The 14,811-nt window shown below is 39.9% G+C and overlaps 1 protein-coding gene across 2 annotated transcripts in view; it reads left to right on the forward strand.

Moving 5' to 3' along the window:
* Positions 1-14,088, forward strand: part of pla2r1 (phospholipase A2 receptor 1) — a 28,760-nt gene extending 14,672 nt beyond the window's left edge. For both annotated transcript variants that reach the window (XM_039794943.1, XM_039794945.1), the window contains 17 exons: positions 221-305; positions 405-540; positions 638-673; positions 1,213-1,373; positions 2,429-2,493; positions 3,044-3,147; positions 3,231-3,367; positions 5,870-5,987; positions 6,158-6,291; positions 7,069-7,210; positions 8,476-8,711; positions 10,140-10,320; positions 10,466-10,600; positions 10,954-11,076; positions 11,362-11,538; positions 11,920-11,955; positions 12,610-14,088. In XM_039794943.1, coding sequence (XP_039650877.1) covers positions 221-305; positions 405-540; positions 638-673; positions 1,213-1,373; positions 2,429-2,493; positions 3,044-3,147; positions 3,231-3,367; positions 5,870-5,987; positions 6,158-6,291; positions 7,069-7,210; positions 8,476-8,711; positions 10,140-10,320; positions 10,466-10,600; positions 10,954-11,076; positions 11,362-11,538; positions 11,920-11,955; positions 12,610-12,827 — 2,224 coding nt within the window. In that variant the 3' untranslated portion in view covers positions 12,828-14,088. The remainder of the gene's footprint in view (positions 1-220; positions 306-404; positions 541-637; positions 674-1,212; positions 1,374-2,428; positions 2,494-3,043; positions 3,148-3,230; positions 3,368-5,869; positions 5,988-6,157; positions 6,292-7,068; positions 7,211-8,475; positions 8,712-10,139; positions 10,321-10,465; positions 10,601-10,953; positions 11,077-11,361; positions 11,539-11,919; positions 11,956-12,609) is intronic.
* Positions 14,089-14,811: the final 723 nt, after the last annotated feature.

Below are 14,811 nucleotides of genomic sequence, written 5' to 3' on the forward strand. Positions count from 1 at the left end.
CAACCAGAGGACAGATCAGAAGCCTTATTGGGCAACACCATGTCTTTGTATGATGTGACATTTCCTTCTGGCTATTCAACCTGTGGAAATACTCCCCAGAATTTCCAGCAAAAGTTATAGACAATTTACATTATATCACCATATACCATTACCTATAAAGCAATGTTGCTTTCATTGCATTGTGTTTTTTTGTTCTGCTCCTCTTTTTTTTTTTTTTTAGAACAGAGGGTCGCTGGTTCTGGGTGGGTTTAAATAAGAGAGACCTTGAACATCCCGGAGCCTGGGAATGGTCTGATGGTTCTCCTGTAAGTACATACAGATGTTCACACCTCGTTGTAACACAAAGTTATTTTCAAAGGCTGTATCCGTTATGCTTTTGGCTCTTAATGTGTGTTTTGGTGCAGGTGGTGACGTCCTTCATAGCGGATAAGAACGAGGAGGATGACAGGAGGGACTGTGCTATGTACAGCGACCTGACCAACACTCTCATGCCTCAGCCCTGTGACACCAAACACGAGTGGATCTGCAAGCTGTCCAGAGGTAAACAAAACCTCAAAACCACCACTCTCCCCCCAGACATACTGCATATACACACATAAGTACTGCATTACTTACCAAACTCTGACTTATGTTGCAGGTGATAAACTGAAAAAACCCTATTGGTACACTGAGCGTAAGTGGGATTTTCATTTCCTTCATTGCTTAACTAAAAAAACGTTATCATTTGGCAGAAAAGGCTGACTTTCCATTGAATCCACATACAACCCAAACGTATTACACTTAATACCATACTTTATATTATGCTTAACTTTTACCATACTTATTTTCTTAATATTGTATTTTCTTTTTCTTAATATTGTAATTCTACTACTGCTACCTGTCTACTCTGGAACAGCATCTCGCTTTACCTTTTTTTTGGAGTTTTCCTTATCCGGTTTGAGGTTCTTTTATGCTGTACAGACTGTAAAGACTTATAGATTTTAGGACTGCTGTGATGTGTATACAGCATTTATGTGTTTTGAGTAAATCTCAATAAATAAAAAATGCAAGTCAACAAAATGTATTTCTTCTATGTGGAATGGCATTATTAACGTGAAGCATCAGTTAGTAAGCAATTAATAGAACTGTGTATTGATTCATTATACCCAACGATATATATTTAAAATTGTATTACCTGAAAATGTTATAATTGTCCGTCTGGCTCCACCACAGAGAGCGAGCCGTGGGTGTTTTACCGTGGGGCTGAGTACCTGCTGGCCAAGCAGCCCTTTGATTGGGACGCCGTCTCTCTGGCCTGTCAGATGATGGGAGCCTACCTGCTGTCCATTCACTCCAGAGAGGAGCTGCACTTTGTCAAGGAGCGCTTGCGGCGGGTCTGTTATTGTGACTGCTAAAACCTAGATTCACAGAATTTCAGTATTGCCAGACTGCCATATATTTGTAGGAAGGCTTCTGTTTTATAATAACTCTGAGGTGGTAGCATACAGCACTACTGAAATAGTTTTCATTTTTTCCAGAACATTACTTTTTGTCCTCCCCATTTAAAACTAAACACGGGGGTGAATTATCAAAAAAACACCCTAAGGCATTTGTCAGAATCAAAATTTTGTAGTATAATTATGTCGGCTAAAGTAATAAAAAACGTCTAGTGGACGATATCCTATATACAGCACAAATGTGTATGATATTATTGTGATGAACAAACCACAACTAATTCATATTGCAATATCTCATATTTCATTGTAAAACATGGAATGTGAAAAATGTATTTCAGTTATTTCAAAAATATAAAATGCATCTAACATTTACTTTTTCTCCATGCAAATACTCCCAGCATCTAATTACGTGACGATAATGAGGCCGGAGGCGTTGAGACATTAACAATAGTTTTTTTGGTTTCAGTGAGCAGGAGCACAATTTCACACAGGAGTACACACAGCCAGAGCAGTGTACTTAATCGCAGAGGCTCTTCTCCAACGAATGGCCCAATAGGCCTTTTCTCCTAACAGTTCACACACACACACACACACACACACACACACACAGTGAAAACAAACAATTGACACACTCATACAAACTCAAGTGTTTACAGACACACGTCTACAAGCTAAAATGTACCTCATGTGCGGACACTTTCATGCTTGAGTGCCCCCACACACAGAGAGTAAAAAAAAAAGGCTGTTTTTCGGCGGCGGCCTTTTGGACCACACTAAAGAAGTCTCTTGTGGTGTTGAGGCTTGTGAGGGGATAAAGGGAACAAAACAAGGCCGTGAAAGAAGGGAAGCACGGGGCAAGGAGAGTGCCTGAATGGCAGAGAGGCTCTGAAAAGCCGATCTTCTGGCTCAGTGAGGACTTGATTGCAAAGGAGGAGGGTTAAAAGTGAAGTTCTTTTTCATCTCTGTTCTGTTCTGTAACTGTGTCTCCTCAGCTCTCGCTGGGCCCGACAGACTGGTGGATCGGCCTGTCCATTGGGCAGCCTGGAGAGGAGGTCAGGTGTGTGTGTGTTTTGAAGTTTGTTAAACATTTCCTGTGGCTGCCACTGATTCTATTAGAGCGGTCGACACTTTTTTCCCCGTCTCAAGTAAAGAAATCCTGATGTAGTTCCAACCCATCGGCCAGAATCACAAAAGCAATGTGCGAGCCGTGCTTTGTGAACAGATGGGGGCAGCTACTCATGAATTGATACATTTGCGAGTTGAATGCTCATTCGCAGGTAGTGTTTTGATCAGTGAAACATGTCAAAATGAGCAAAGAGGAAATGATCATGTTGCTAATTGTTGCTTGCATGTTGCAAATTTGGTGAAATGATACCCAGGTCTCTAGGGTAAAGCAACATAAAGCCAACTGAAGTACAAATCATTAAAACAAACTTAAATTGAAGACATTAAATAAGAAATAGAGCCCAGCTACAAAGAAAAAAATGACCTGCAGGGGAAATATAGTATATATTATATATAAATACAGTCTTGTGTGGCAGGTTCATTAAAACCAGGACATCAGTGAAGGCCGTTCGTTAAATGTATTTGTGTGTGTGTGTTTGCAGGTGGAGCGACAAGACAGAGGTAGAATTTCAGAACTGGGAACAGGGGAGGACCGGTGGTGGTCTAAGGAAAAACGAGATGTGTGTCACCATGTCCTCTTCATCAGGTAAGCACACGCAAAAACACTCACTGATGCATGTTTTACCTGCACATGCTAGAATGTGTTGAGGTTTTCTTGGTATGTCGCAGGGAAATGGTCAGCGAGTAAATGCAGCGATCTCCACGGCTACGTTTGCAAGAGAAAGACTGTGTCTGTGGTGGAGACTCCCAGGGAGCCACACTACATCGGAGGATGTCCGGAAAATTGGCTGTACTTTGGACACAAGGTTCAGACACTTGGCCACGCACACACACACACACACACACACACACACACACACACACACACACACACACACACACACACACACACACACACACACACACACACACACACACACTGTTGAATCACAGATTTATATACCTTATTTCAGACTAAAGCATCATAACAAACACTGTTAACCCATGTCTGATGGGTTATTTTGAAGTTTACAATTTGCAACCATCTTATCAGTTGTTTGGAGACATAACAAATCCAAATTCAAGTAGCAGGGTGAAGCTGAGCTGGGTCGAGCAGCAGCAGCCATCATGGATGTGTGAAATTCACCTGTCACTCCAGGCAACCTCAAATTATTTTCTGACTTTCATATAGAGCCTTAACTCAATATATGTTTGTAAAATTGGTAAAATAAGACAGGTATAAGGTTTAAGGTTATCTTTATTTTCCCACTAGGGGAAATATGTAATGCAGCCAGGGTTCACATGAAAACAGAATACAAAAAAACAACATCAACGACACAACAACATAATAACGGGGGGGGGGGACGGAAATTCAGATGTACAAGAGTGCAAATGTCCAAGTAAGTAAGTAAGTAAAAACCATTTATTAAATGTTTATATAGTGCTTATAAAAAAATGCTACATATGGGGCGTTAAAGTAAGGCTGAGGCTATTTGCACCTTTACCTTACCCTTACTATATAATACCCCGTCTGGTACAAATATCAATGTATGCTATTTGCACTCGTGCATTTACAGTACCTTGGCATATATTTACACACAGTTATCCATACTAGTCATGTATTACACCTTTTTGGAATATTATCGCCCTGACATTCTTACCCTACCACCCTGCAAAAAAAAATCTTGCGCAATTGCATGCAAATTATCCAATCCAAAATTAAAAAATAAAATCGCCTCACAGAGGAATCGAATTCCAAACTCCCATACCAAAGGTAAGCGTACTAACCACTCACCTAACACTTCTTACAGTATGTTGTATAACTGTTTACCACTTGGTTTCTTCAAGCCGCGGTTGCTAGGTAACCATACTGTATACAAAAAATAGGTATTAACTAACAAACTAACGGTTTTATGCTTTCACTGAAGACAGAAAGCGCAACTGTAGTATCCATTTTCCACTAGAAATTCAATTGTTATAAACTTTACAGACAAAACTTTGCCAGTTTCTGCGGTCATGGAAGATGAACGTCCGCCATGATTTCGGTGCACGCGAGCAACGTGTTTTTGGTGTTACGTCACAGGGTGTGAATAGCTCAGGTGTGGCCGAGGCTATTCGTACTGGGGGTGCAAATAGACACTCCGTTAAAGTGTTGTTATATGGTTATCAGCTTATTTTGTTAAAATTGTGCCAACTGCAAAACAAGTGGCTCTTTTTATCCCGTTCTCTCCCACAAACCAGTTCTTAAACAGTCTCTACTCTAAATTCCCAGCTGCCTCTCGGGTTGAAGCAGGATGTTTGTGTTTACATTCACTGTTCTTTATTGAGTTATGTTGACAACTTCAGAATAACCCCCCCCCCGCTGATGATGCTCAAGCTGAGTCAACCTCCATAAAGAGCAAAACCAGCTGATCTAAATTCTGTGTAGTACCAGATGAGACCCAGTGAGGTGGAATAGATGGAGTCTTTAGCGAGACTATCATATCATATTAAACAAAATGAAAATCCTTGTAGCAATGTCTTTTCTCTGCATGATCAGCAATTATGGAACATTATGTTGTTGACAGGAAACAAGGGGAATGAGAGAGATGAGAACACCATGACACAAGCGACTGCTGGACAGACTCGAACCCCGTGACTTTAGGCCTCTAGGCCACAAAGACAACCCTTTCTAACTGGTTTTAAAGTTAAAAATGAATTGAAGTGCCTTTTTCGAGCTGAACTTGATGGAATTTGAACAGTGAAGAGGTTAATGCTTTGTGTAACGTTACACAATTTTCCTCAAATGTAATCATTAGAGGGCGCCTGGTTAGCTCACCTGGTAGAGCAAGCGCCCATATATAGAGCTTTACTCCTCGACGCCGTGGGTTCGTCTCCGACCTGCGGCCCTTTCCTGCATGTCATTCCCCCCTCTCTTTCCCCTTTCATGTCTTCATCTGTCCTATAAAAATAAAAGCCTAAAATACCCCAAAAGTAATCTTTAAAAAAAAATTGTAATCATTAGAAGCAGAGCTCTTGCATGCATAAAGCTGCCAAACACCAGTTACATGAAATCACATCCTTCTCTGTCAATCAAAGAAGACTGCATGCTTGGACTTTGTTTTACTTTGAATCCTGACCTCTCCAAACAAGAGGCCTAGTGGTGATAGGGAAATAAGGATTTGTATTTCACAATGTGATGTTCATGTTTTGTGTGTGTGTGTGTGTGTGTGTGTGTGTGTGTGTGTGTGTGTGTGTGTGTGTGTGTGTGTGTGTGTGTGTGTGTGTGTGTGTGTGTGTGTGTGTGTGTGTGTGTGTGTGTGTGTGTGTGTGTGTGTGTGTGTTGGCAGTGTCTCCTGCTTCACCTCCCTGACAGCCCAAAGGAGGGAAAGAGTTGGAAAGATGCCCAGTCCATCTGCTCCTCATTCGCTGGTTCGCTGGTTGCTATAGAAAACGAGATTGAACAAGGTAGAGGCAAAGTGAACTGCACAACCATCCGACTAATGGCTAATTGGGGAAGTTCATTTAGTTGTTGTGCTCCTGTCTAGCTATGTTAGTAGGCATGTCAGAAAGGAATACTGCTCTATGTTTTTATTTTTGTTTTTTATATTCCTGTTGTCACACCGTCATTTCTACAGCCTACATCACCATGTTGCTCCAGGGAAGCTCTGTAGGTGTGTGGATTGGTCTGGAGGACTCCATGAAATGGACCAATGGGAAATCAGTCAGCTATACCAACTGGTCTCCAATTGAACCAAAGAGCTACCTAACTGTAAGCCCCCGTGAATACTTTAGTCTAGTTTAGTTTACTTTAGACCTACACTGCTAACTGTTATAATCGTAGCAATTTGTTGTCTATTCTTAATGTCTGCTTGTGTCTGTGTGTGTGAATGTGCATCATCCCTCACAAGTCCAAAAGAGCCCCGGCTTTTGCAGAAAGGATCGTCTTCTAAATCTTTGGGCAAAAGTGTGTGTCTGTTTTTGTATATAGAGGAAGGGTGATATGTGAATCATTATTCTTACAGAGTTATTGTGTTCTTAAACTGCTGTGGAACAGGGCACTGCGAGCCAAGACAAGTATACTCTGCACAGCTCCAAGTCTCATTGTTCCATGGCGTCTATGTCAGATGGAGGAGTTTGAGACTATGTTAAGTGAACACAAAAAATTGTTTCTGGATTCATCCAAAAACGTATACCTTTGACGTTTTTATTTACAAAAATATATATAATTCAACCAGGTGTTTTGTGCACATCCAAGCCTAGGAAGTGTTCTAAGTGACAGTTACCTGAAATTCTGTGCAGAAAACAATCAGAACTCTTACTTCTGGAACCCTGGACTCTCAAAATAACTCATCCAACTCTGCTACTCTTGTATAAAAAAGAATTGGGAAAGAAATGGACTTGCGCCTTAAATCACATGAAATGGTTGACCTGTTGCAGGTGGCGGTATAATGTGAACAAAGTTGTAATCACCATTTCACATGTGCAAACACAACAAGTATTGGTTGTGTGTCTTTGTGTGTATTGATATGGAATTTTATGACCCCAGGAGGATCAGTGGCTCACTGGATTTGCTGATGAGCCATTATGTACTGTTCTGTCCAACAACCACAACTTCCACCTGACAGGGAAGTGGTACGATGAGAAATGCAGCGAGAGTGGGTATGGCTTTGTATGTGAAAAACCTCAAGGTATGATTCCCTCAGTTTCTCTATCTTTGTCTCTCACTGTCTGTCTTTCACTGCCTCTTTGACTGTTTTTCAGCGTGTCTGTCTTTGTCTTTTGCTGTCAGACCACTCTTTCTGGCTTTCTGATGCTGAATGGTCTCTGATGCACTTCTCTTTTAAGTTATTCTCCCTCTCTCTCTCTGTTTTCTTTCCTGACAGCCACATACTGTGGAACTGGCCCACAAATAATGGAATGGATATCATCAAACACATTAACAAAATAGAAAACACAGTGACATATAAAGGCCCACAACCTGATCTGAAATTTTGTCTTTGCTGACCTCCAGTGGTTTAACTTTTCACCTTGTAGCAGTGGTTTAAACGTGTGTGGTTACAGGTGCAACAAAGCACAGTCAACAAAAGTGCAATTATGTCATATATGGATTTCATTTTGAATCTGAGATATTTTCATTTCACAACATTTCCCACATCATCTGCATTCTGTTACTTATTGTGTCTCTATTGTATTGACCCATATGTAGATCCCCATGCAGTTAGCCATATGGGCTATTCCAGTTGGGTACTTTCTGTACTGTTTGCACTGATTTATGTAAAAATCATGTTTATTTGAGAAGCTGTAGAAGGCTGGCGCAGCTTGCCCTGATATCCTCGTTTCCCCTATTCTCGAGTGCAAAGATAGCATGGAGTCACAATGGCCACAGTTATGGGAAATATGCCAGGTTGAAATATATTTAACTTTAAAGAAATAAACTCTAAACACACAATGACACCAGTGAAGGTAGCAAGTCACATTTCTATGGGTTCATCAGGTCTCTGCTTTTATGTGGCTTTGTGTTGTGTGATTAAAAGAACTGATTGCTTTAATTGTTGAATAGTTCCAACATTTTGGGAAATGCGCTCATTGACTTTCTTGCCAAAAGTTAGATGAGAAGATCGATACCACTCTCATATGTGCTAGTAAAAATTAAGCTACAGCCAGGAAACAGTTATCTTAACTTCGCATATAGACTGGAAACAGTTAGCCTGGCATCACCTCTAAAACAAACACATTACATATTGTTGTTAACAGTGTGGTGGTACTATTTCTGGGTATTCCATTGCAAGAAAGCGAATGAGCCCAAAATATCAAACTACTCTACTCTAACTGATGTGTCATCCATTGATTGTGTATGTCCTAAACATTAATGCCTCAAAGTAATCATTCTACCCTTCTTCCCACACTCCCCTCTTTTGCCTCTTTTTTTTTTTTTTTTTTTTTTTTGGTACAGATACATCCAAACCCCCCACCCACTCCTATCACCACCCTCTCCCTGACAATATTGAGTACAGGAGCCGCAGCTACAAAGTTGTGTCTGGCAACATGAGCTGGTACGACGCGATGCATATGTGCATAGAGAATGATTCTGACCTAGTGAGCGTTACAGATGCCTACCACCAGGCTTTCCTTACTGTCCTTGTCAATAGATTGGCAGTCCCCCACTGGATTGGACTGTATAGTCAAGACGTATGTATCCTCTCATGCAATATGTACTGTATACTTCTGCACTGTGTATGTCTGCTGTATGTTTGTGTTGGAGAGTTGGCATTGTGTGCGTTTGTCTGCTTTTCTACATTTTGTCTTTAAAGAAATAGTTTGAAATTTTGGGAAATACATGTATTCACCTTTTTAGCAAGAATTAAATAAGAATATTGATGGCACGCTCATGTCTGTGCAGTAAATATGAAGCTGTAGTTATATAGTAACTAGTATATAGTTAGCTAGCTTAACATAAAGACTGGAAACAGGGGGATGCAATGAGCCTGGTTAACTAATTAGCGTGTTATTTATTGTTTTATCCTTATGAAAACGTGTAAAAGTGTAAAAACAACAGATTTTAGTTTACAGGGAGATGTGTGCCGGACTATTACTTATCCGGGAGCAGTAGCTTTCTAAGTCTCACGGTCATGGCAACGACAAGCCTCCAAGCTAGCTGTTTCCCATAAGCTCTTAAAATGTTCTTTTAATGGACCTACAGTAATTTGTCATGTCTAAAGGTGTACACCTCTAGGGTATTTTCTCTGGCTTTTGTCCATGTAGAGGTATTCTAATCAATTCTAATCAGACATGTACTTTCCAAGTAGAAAGTCAGAGCCTTAACATTTACATTCAAGTATCGCTGAACCCCCGTGGAATGTCTTAGAGAGAAATGAACACAGGAAGTGAGGGAGCCGTTGCTCTCTCTCTCTGCCTCTTTTTTTTTTTTTTTAAATCTTGCATGATCTTGTTTCATTTCTGTCTCATGAGACAATAATGTTGTTCTTTTAACTTTAATTGCACTGATTGATACAGTAACCATCCTAGTTCAGTACTAACACATTTGTATTTTTGTCACTGTTTAGTAACTATTATGACTGCTGCCAATCATGTTGAATCATTGTACCGTGGTCGTGGAACACTGAATGTGTTTCACTCCTGGTGAATAACTAGCTGGAATCTGCCCTCAGAATCATGCACCTCCTTAACTAAACTATGGGACATATCGTGTCTATGTTAGGAGTTTTACAATTTTTTTTACATTTTGTAGTGGTCCTAAATTAAAAAACAAACCCAGGGTACAGTATTTAAGTAAGCACAGTGAAATACCAATAATTGTGAGTGGATACATAGTGCACACATTGCAGACACCCAGTACCACTGTACTATAGTAGTAGTAGTATATGGTACTTGGCGGTCATACACAGCACGCAGGTTTTATACAAGTACAATCATTTACTGATATAATATTATGTAAATAATATAATAATCTAATGTTAGCATAAGTGCAAAAGATGAAATACAGCAAAGGCAACACAGTCAGGGGTCCATGTGAATTAAGTGTTGAGGGTTACTGGCAGAGTGCCACCACAAGTGTAACTTCTTCACTGACACTTTGGTGACTGTGCTTGCTTACAGAGTGGCATCAATTATCAGTGGTCAGATGGCAGTGACACAGTGTACACACACTGGGACGCAGCCGATGACGATGACAACTTTGTGACGGGAGAATGTGTGTACATGGACGTGAGCGGAGGCTGGCGGAGAGCTGACTGTGAATCTCTGCTACCAGGAGCCCTGTGTCATGTTCCCCCACCAAGTCAGTGCTACTTCAGGGGAAATCTGAGTGCCTGGCACGGCTCCTCAGCTGCTGAGTTTCTGTCACTCATAATGTGTGAAACCATTTTGTGCCTTTCCCCCGCTCTCTGTCTCTCTCTCTGTCTCTCTCTCTCTCTCTCTCACAGGCAGTAAACCATTTATCTCATATGAGGTGGCGTGTCCCTCCACGTGGGTGAAATTTGGACATGGCTGTTACAACTTTGAGCCTGTGGTGCAGAAACTTACATTCAAAGAGTCAAGAGAGCACTGCAGGCAAAAAGGTAGGGATTTATAATTGTGTTTTTTCATTACCTGTATACATAGCCATTATCTGTGTAATTTATGTCTTGCTTTAGTAAGATGACAGTGGTATGATTGAAAATGTGTTTAGTCACTGTAATCTTCAGGATGGAATACATACTCCCTCTACAGGTCAAATACAGGAGCTGCTCTGAAATGCTTTAGGAAACTGTAGTGGAGTTTTTAATTAAAAATGTCTAGAGGAAATAGATATAAAATGAATAATGTAAATATTCGTTTTTGTTTTTTCTTGTAGAGAGTTTCCCAAAATGTCAAACTATTCCTTTGAACTGCACAGTAGTTGTGAGTTTGTTGTGCTGCTGTCACTTTCTAGTCAACACCTCAGATGTCCTGACCATTGAGAGTGAGACAGAGAATCGGTTTGTTCTGGAGCAGCTGTGGTCGTCGGGGTTCCTTCACCACGCCGTGTGGTTGGGGATGTACTTCAACATTGACAGTAAGAATATTTCATACCCATCATATGATCACGATCACCTGCAATCCTATTTCATTAAATTGTGGCCTCTGGTGGCCGGGTTGGTTCAGTGGGTAGAGCAGGCGCACGTACACTGAGAGGTTTATGCCTCGACACAGAGGTTAAAGTCCGACCTGTGACGATTTCCTACATGTCTTCCCCCTCTCTCTCCCCTTTCTCACCTAAATGCCCTGTCAAATTAAAGGCGGAAAAGCCCAAAAAAATCATCTTAAAAAAATAAAATAAAATTGTGGCCTCTGCTTTTAGCTGATTCTATGGCCTGGGTGGATGGTTCACCTATGGACTACACCAACTGGCCCAACAAAGCCCCAGACTCCAAGCTGCTGACTGCAGATGCCTGTGTTACTACCAAGGTGGTTGACGGTTTGTGGCACCTGTCACAGTGCACCGAGCAGCTCGGCTTCGTCTGCAAAACCATCTCAGGTAAGTTGAATCGGGAGGCCTACTGAAGGAATATCGGGACCCCTATGTTGAACTCATACAAGATATTGTATATTTGTTGTCTTAGCTGTGGTTGCCCAAAATGATGATGTGGTGATATGTCAATGTTTTGTTCACAACTTCTTTCCGTTGCCACAAAGTTTAAAAATCACAATTCCAACAAACCATCATTGTCCAAAACAGGCCTGGGAGATACTTAAATGTTAACTTCCATTTTTTGATCAAGATCACATTTCATAGCGATGAGCTTTCAGGATGTAATGTCAGTTTTGGTTTTCTTCTTTGCTTATACCACGTGGTTTGAATACCCAGGGTGACACATGATAACTTATATTGAACTTCACTGTATATGTTCTTTTGCAGATGTAATTCCTGCGGTGGAAGTGGAAATGCTAAATGGTAAAGTGCACTTTAATTCAAATGATTTACACGTTTGGTTAGGTGCCATATAGTAAGCATGAGCATTTGTTTTAGCATGAGCAATTTGATTAGCTGGAAAATGCCTCGTCACAAAGCTGAAACAGGGCTGTTTTTCTCTTAGAGATACGTTGTTCTCACAGGACGGCGATGCTAAATGATGTTCTTAAAGAATATGATGCATTGCTGTAGATTAAACTACCCAACAGTATATAAAGGAGTTAAAATTAGCACAACCTTAAACATCTACAGCAGTAAAATGCAACATACACATTAATGCAGCAGGAATATTAATCTGGAAACATCATATATAATATAAAATGCTGACAGGGATCATGTTACTTTTGACTTTACTAGTAAGTAAAGTAAATGTTGCTGTTGATACTTACACACTAGTACTATTACTAAATGCAGGTCTTTAATTTGTAATTGATTATTTTCACAGTGTGGTATTAGTACTTTTACTTAAGTTAAGGATCTGAATAATACTTCTTCCACCACTGTAAATATATATATATATATATATATATATATATATATATATCTGTATTTGTATCTTTATACGTATAATTCCAAGAGACCATACATTAAAACAAAAATATGATGACACAAAAGCTATCACGTTGTGTATTTCAGGTTTACATCATGGCATCATCCCTGCTGCAGTGCTGGTGGCTGTACTGATCTTTGCCCTGCTGGCAGGAGCGATGTGGTTTGTGTACAAGAGGAACGCTTCACGTTTTCGTGGGCTTCATAATCTCGGCAGTGCTTATTACAGACAAACCAGCTCACAGGCTACAGAGTCGGATGGAAATGTGCTGATCGGTGACCTGGAGGCTCACTCCGGAGAATAGTACTCAATGACTCCTTGAAGTTCTCTGTTGGTCGCTCGCGCCATTTCACCATCAGGTATAAATGCCATATGACACTGTAAAGCTGTGACTCCTCGGGACAGTGGTGAGATGATGACGGCAAAGATTTTGTTTTGTAATTTGAGAATGTGTTTGGAGGATCCCAGTTGCTCTCAACTGTTTTCAGTCATTCAAAACATTTAAAGGAGACATATCAGGCTCATTTTCAGGTTCATACTTGTATTTGGTTTTTTACTAGAACATGTTTAATAGTTTACAAAATTAATTTTTCTCATACTGTCTGTCTAAAATGCTCCGTTTTAGCGCCTGTCTCTTTAAGTCCCTCTCCCAAAAAGCCCAGTCTGCTCTGATTGGATTCCAAGAAACCTTTGCAAAGGTAGTTTTTAACCCGTGTGGAGATACTCAGATATGGGGTGGTATATTCTAATGAGCCAGCATGTGACATAGGGGAGCCAACTCTGAATGGCTATTTGAATCCCGTGTTTTCTGACCTTGGCAGCCTGCAAATAAATTGACTGGGTTTTCTTTATTTCACAGTTTATGGGTTGGTATGCACTCCAAATACCCAAATGTATGTGCACAAGCACTGAAAAAGTGATATTCATGATATGTCCCCTTTAAATGAGACAAATGTTTTTTGAGGATATGTTTTGTGATGACAATGAAGAGCCCACTTTTGAATTTCTAAACTATCAAAGTTCACGTAAATTGCAATGTTGAAGAAGGGATGTTTGAGTTGACTTGTTAAAAGAGGTACTGAGCACTTGATGGTTGTCATAGTCCTGCATGAGGACTTACTCAATTATATTTGGGTAAATTATTTGGATAATAAAGAAAGGTTTTACGTAACAAGATTCAAACAGGTGAAAGAAAATATTGGTCTACTTGTCAAGGTCAAAATGAACTTTCATTGCCATAAATATAAGCCAGATTGAAGGTTATGTGTGTGATAATTTTGCATATTTCATTCAGAATTCAGGAGCTGTTCAAGCTACACACGTGGTACAGCAATGTTGTCAGTATTACTTTTGTATTTTTATTTTATTTTTTTAAGTACACATGCTGTATAGTGATAAGAGTTGTTTTTGTATGTTTAAAAGTAACAGAAAATGTGTAAGGCATAACTGAGAATTGTATTGTTCTCTTGTTCACTTTTGTCTGCTGATGCAAAGCAAAATTTTAGATGTATTTTGCACAATTTTCTTTGTGTTTTAATAAATTGAGGTTAGGCCTAACAATGCCAGTTTTGTCACTGAAGTCTTGCTGTGTGAATGAACAGAGGAGTCGGAGACATAAAAAGGAAATCCTCTGATCGTTTCTCTTTTCAGTCTGTCAATTACTTCACTTTTTTTTGTCTAATGGCAGCAGAATTTCAACACAGCATGGCCATAATGTGCTATTTCCTCCTAGAACATCCTCATTACAAAAATAACTGAGTTCAAAGATTTCATACAGTAATAATATCTACTATATATAATCTATACCCACTTGCAAGGTCAGTTGTTTGCAGTTTATGCCAGTCCTTTTGGATAAATGTGTTGGTTTGTTGTGAGAGAAGAATTTACGAGTGATGGTAAAATATTACAAATTGGCATATCCAAGGTCAGAGAATTTTTCTGTCCGTTTTTTTTTTCCTTCCTCTTCATATAAATGAGATAATGCATCTTTGCACCTTGGATATATTATCTTTGGTACTCTATCTTTCCACATTGAAATTCCCAGTGACTTACATCACTGACAAGACAAGAAATATATATGATCTCTCTGGCAACAACTGAGTTTGTAGGCCTTTGTGTAAAAATATAGGCTAATTATCACCTAATGTTTAATTGGTCTTGAAAAAAATACTACAATCGATAAGATTGCCTAAATAAATGTATCAGCGTGCACGTAATGGAGGAAGTGAGAGAGCAAAGTGCAGCTGAGCTGTTGACCATTTCTCTGACAGTATCTGACATCAGGATGC

This window comes from Perca fluviatilis, chromosome 3 (genome assembly GCF_010015445.1).
Source record: "Perca fluviatilis chromosome 3, GENO_Pfluv_1.0, whole genome shotgun sequence".
Lineage (NCBI taxonomy): Eukaryota > Metazoa > Chordata > Actinopteri > Perciformes > Percidae > Perca > Perca fluviatilis.